The sequence below is a fragment of the Hermetia illucens genome, chromosome 2 (genome assembly GCF_905115235.1).
Source record: "Hermetia illucens chromosome 2, iHerIll2.2.curated.20191125, whole genome shotgun sequence".
In the NCBI taxonomy this organism is placed as follows: domain Eukaryota; kingdom Metazoa; phylum Arthropoda; class Insecta; order Diptera; family Stratiomyidae; genus Hermetia; species Hermetia illucens.
This window is the reverse complement of record NC_051850.1, coordinates 111,835,385-111,840,653: the sequence shown is the minus strand read 5'-3', so window position 1 is coordinate 111,840,653 and position 5,269 is coordinate 111,835,385. Positions and strand designations below refer to the sequence as shown.

General features: G+C 41.8%; 1 protein-coding gene across 1 annotated transcript; it reads left to right on the top strand.

Moving 5' to 3' along the window:
• Nucleotides 1-472: 472 nt before the first annotated feature.
• On the top strand, nt 473-1,104 carry LOC119649040. Its single transcript, XM_038051012.1, has 2 exons — nt 473-615; nt 678-1,104. Exons 1-2 carry the CDS (start codon nt 606-608, stop codon nt 974-976), a joined length of 309 nt encoding a protein of 102 aa, XP_037906940.1. The 5' UTR covers nt 473-605; the 3' UTR covers nt 977-1,104.
• The last annotated feature ends 4,165 nt before the right edge of the window (nt 1,105-5,269 follow it).

Below are 5,269 nucleotides of genomic sequence, written 5' to 3'. Positions count from 1 at the left end.
ATTCAAGCGGGCCTAGATGGGATTCCCGTAAAGGGATTATCGAATTACAAAATTTGTAGTGTTTGGTATAATGGAAGGATAAAAAATACTTGAGATAAACTCTTGTACTGGTTTGCCAATTGCACTGATTTATCCATTCATTTAAAAGTAATTAGGTGGCGGAAAATTAATAACCGCTTGTTGCTTTGTCCAATGAATATAAAGAAAATTAAAATTTCGACACAGAACAATGTTTGTGCTACTATCAACATGAGTTTTGCTAGACTGTTGCTTAACTGAGTTTATTATCAGAAATACTATCAGAATATGTAAACATGAGAATTATTATCAACCGCCAACAAGGTTTCGATACGAAATTGAGATATCGGGCAGAGTAGAAGCGAGGCTCTAATCTGATGTTTAGGAATGCACATAAACGGTGATCTACAGATTCGAAGTACTGAATCTATAATAAATGAACATGTTCCAAACATTTATCTTCAATGGCAAATTAATAATCGTGAGAAGGATCTTCAGACTCATTCTAGGCCGCAATACGTACCTTCTATAAAAGGGGTCGTGTTCTCCTTAGTCAGTGCAGAGAAGACCCGATATTCGCCACAAACATGAAGACCGGTAAGCTGAATCAAATATTTTGTTTAATGACCTTACATCAATTTCCCTTGGTTAATTTTCAGTTTTACTTTTCTTCTTACTTTCCACATTGGTTGCTACTTGTCTGGGAGCTGTATACACGCAAGGTCATAATGGTCGACCGGCCTGCCTAACAGATGTAGAATTAAGTCGTCCTTGGAAAAATAATTTTGATCCTACCAGATATTTTGTGTGCGTAGCCAAAGGTATACCTGGGATCGAACTTCAATGTCCCTCGTCATACGGATTCATGGATTCTCCCCCTGTCTTTGGGTGCGTCACGTTTGACAACTTTCAGCCGTTGGAACCTCGCGATCCGCCAAGTTTAGCTGCTATGAACTGATGAGCCATTACCGAAAATACTTTACATACTTGTGATTAACCTGGGGCAGAAGATAATATGTTATATTATTATTCATATTCACAAACAATAAATATATGGATCCATACAAATTTATAATAGCAGCAAACCGTTTTTGATGGCCTTTTTGAGAAGAAGGATTAAGGAGACCTTGCACCAAGGATAGCAAAGATATTCAAAAAATCGAACAATTCTGTTCATTTTCACAGTTTTGGTGAATTTTGTGCCAATTAGCTATAATTTTGATGAATGCAACAGTTTCATGTTCTCGTCAGGATAGGTTTTTGCATTAGAGGTTTGAATATTTTGAACACCGTGGACACATTGTTAAAGGTGGAAGGAAGGTGGACAATTCGAATATAAAGAATTTACGTTTGTTTTATGTGAGAAACTTTCTATGCACGTTTTTTTTTCCGTACGTAGCTAAAAGTTCAAAATATTCCTTCATTTATTTCCAAACTTGTCGCTGCGACCAGCGATGATCCCGCCCGAAAAGTCTATAAGGGTATCTATGGTAAAAAAGAAGACACAAAGACGGAGCGATGACGTAGGCCAGGACACCAGGCAGCTTTTAGGGATAGCGAATAGGTGCACCTCGGCGCAAACCCGGGATGTCTGGAATTCCTTATTAAGGCAGGCCTAGACGGGACACCGGTTGTTACGCCGTTGACGATGATAATGATATACTTATCTCAATAAATTTCAGGCATTTTAATATTTCTGATTTATTCTATGCGCAAAAGCATTATGCATGCTATATGGTTGCCATTTAGCTCTTAGTTTGGTATAGCGCGTCAACCACATCTACGCGCCATCGCTCGAGGTAACCTGAAGTGTCTTCAACACCTCCTATGACTTCCGGAGACGCCCACACTCCTCCTCTACTGTTCTGTCCTTGAGGCGATTCACTTCAACATTTTGGGAGAGTTGATTCCACTGCATGCAATAGTTGCCCCTCCTTAAAATGTGACCTACCCACTGCAACTTCCGTCTTCCGATCACAGTACGTTTGAGATAGTGTCAGGCCAGCGTACTCCGATGATATGACGCAGACACGTGTTAACGAAGCATTCGCGCTTTTGAGTAAAAGGGAGTTAACTTTTTATGTGCTACTCCCATATAGAAACACAAAAAGAACACTAGTAGAGAACAGTGTGAACTTGATTTTAGTGTTGAGGTAACTGCATTTCCAGAATCTAGACGGGGCAGCGAAAGCGGATCTAGCACTGTTAATGCGTCAGCCGACATCAAAATCCTCCGAGTTTTTACCTTGGGGCAGCACGGGACACTTTGCGTCATCATTCGTCGCTTTGATAATAGCTATTAGCTTCACCGCAATACCCCTTTTGCGTATAGCACTCTAAATGAACTCTCTGTGTTCACGCTATTGAAAGCTTTCTCGAAATCGATGAAGAGCAGGTACAGTAACGTTAAGATATAAATTCCGCGCACTATTGCAAAATGATCCGTAGGGTGTTAATGTGCCCAATGGAGGAGGATCAGGAGAGGAAACCAGCGTGCTCTCAAGGGGAAGCTTTCAAGATTTTCTTCGCTGCGCCAGTTCTCTTCTTTGGAATCTTAACGATCATCCCCATCTTGCTCACTCTGGGAAAGGTTTCAGATTCCTAGGATTTCCGTACGAGGGAAAGTAGCAGATCTCCAGTAGCTGTAGGTGCAGCGATGAATATCTCTGCAGAGAGACCGAGAACTCCAGCGGCTTTACTCCGCTTGAGTGCATTAATGGCCGAAATGGTTTCTCTTCTGCTTGGAAGAACAGTTCGCGTCCGCATGTTACAGTGACCAACCATCCAGAAGAGGAGGAATCTAACCGGAAGCAATACGATTTAGAACCTTTGTTAAGGGTTCTTTTCATCTCTTCAGTTGTGTCATCTTGGATGAGAAGTCGACCGTTAACGTCCTTTACAAGACTATTGAAAGATTTGCGGCAACATGCAAGCTTTTTCGTGATTCGGTATACATTCTGAAATCACGGCCTTTTCCGGTTCCCTGACCAGCGCAATAGCAACTTTTTTCTTATCCCGGCGTACACTATGCTGAACTCCCCGGGATATCGCTCGGTATCAGAGTTCGAACGCATCACGCTCAACTTCACACGCAGCGGTCAATGGAGCTTTCAACCCCTTCCCTTCATCGATCCGCTTCCACGATTCAGCAGTCAGCCAAATTTTATGGTGCCCCTTCGGGATGTGGCCGACGACTTGAATGTCACCCGAGGAAAGAGCATTTTTGATGGCGGCCCAATGTTGATCGACATTGTAAGGCGGGTTCCTCAGTATATTTGCCGTCCGATCAGCAGGATAGCTTTTCGACTGCCGAACGTGAATTGGATTATACAAGCAGTCGAAGTTGAACTGTGGTGGCAGCTTCCCAACCCTGCCAGAAGTGGTGGATGCAACACACAAGCGAACGTAAGCTATCAGATGGTGATCCCTTTTGCGGCAGATGTTAGACAAATCATAAATCTATTACTGATTGCAAAGTAGTCGACCTGATTCCTCGTACGGCGTCGGTCATTTCAAAACCAATTGGCCTTCTGGCGAGCTTTGTGATCGAATAATGTGGCACCAATGGCGAGGCGATTGAAGTTGCAGAAATCCAAAAACCTCCACGCATTGTCGTTACAGTGACTATTACATGTTCGGGCAAAGTGTTGCCAGAGGCACATTGGCATTCAGATCACCCATTATGATCACAATGCCACCTCTAGGAAGTCTCCCCTGAACTGCGATTAATTGCTCATAAAAACCATTCTTCTCCAATTTTGTTGGTGCATAGCATTGTACAATTGTAATACTCTCGGATCAGAATCTTGAAATAAGGAATCTGTCAGGAATCGGGCCCCAGGTGATGAAATAAACCGACACGAGATTCGCGTCTGTTACCACTTGGGTTTCAAGAGTACAAAAGCATATTACCATTAGTGCGGAAAAGAGGGAGGGGAGTAGTGTCGAAAGAAGGAGAGGAGCATTCTCCAGAGTTCCTCAATCTTACTTCGCTTAGGTGCTGAATGACCAGCTCATGTCGTTGAAATTCTCGAATCAAGTAGCAAAAGCGTTACCATTGCCGAAGAGCGTGCGCGTATTGCAGAAAACACCCATTGTCCGTTTTCGATAGCCAAAGTCAGTCCCTGTCTGAGGTGTTGTTCACGTTTCAGTAGCAACGAGGTATCAAAATTTGCAGGTTGCTAGCCCGCAAATTTCTATCCCTTTTAGTCGCCTCTAATGATAAGCAGGGAAGACTTTCAGTGCATTCTTAAACACCAAAAATGACAACTAAGATGTTCTCATGCTCCCGCGGTTAATATGAGTTCAACTTATATGATGGTCACGTCATACATGTTTAAGGCTTTATTCGTACGATCCAGCAACTAGCGTGTGATTTTGTTTCAGATTTTTCCGTTGGATAGGTTCTGAGAATGTTTCAGTCCCAATGTTTCAGCCAATAAGGAAAAATTCTAATCGAGTCTTTTCGTTTGATATTCCACACCGCTATATTCTATGAAAATAATTTGTATTTTCTTCGGGGGCGGAGGTCCGTACTTAAACTTAGCAAAAAATGCTGCCACTTGTATATAAAGGGATTCACAGACCTCACATTTACACCAAATTTCATGACAATAGGCTCACCCGTTTCAGTGCAAATCGGCTGTGACAGACAGATATTGAATTGTTTTCAAGGTTTTGTGTAAAACAAAACCTTATTAAAATCGGTTTACTGTCTGTCTGTGTGTCTGTCTGTCTGTCTGTCCGTCTATCTATCCCATTCTTAGAAACTTAGAAGCTTGATTGGATTTGTATCGTGATTTGACGTCAGATACCAGCCGACTCAGCTGCAAATGAGTACCTGAGTCAAATCAGGGTAATAATCTCGGGCGAGTGCAATGCCGACCACATTGCTTCCTATAGGGGTCTGTAATCCTGTAGTGTACCGTAACGGGCTTGAATGAACTGCTCTAACCTGATTTTCTTATGTGAATTGAAAGTACGTCACATCCTTTGAGAATCTACTGTATTTAACCACTTGCAATAAATTCTGAAAATTTGGTGGATATAGAGTGTCTAGTTCCGAAAAGAAGTCATAAACCGCAACATTTTTTCTATTTTTCCAAAAAAGAAATAATTTTTTTAGAAATATTTCAAAAAATAACAAGTCGGGAAACCGGAAGTTAGACGCTTCAGGTATGAAAGGTCTGTGTATTTCTTTTATAAAGAGATTTGAGTGTGCATTTGTCCCATTAGCATTTAGCACGTAAAA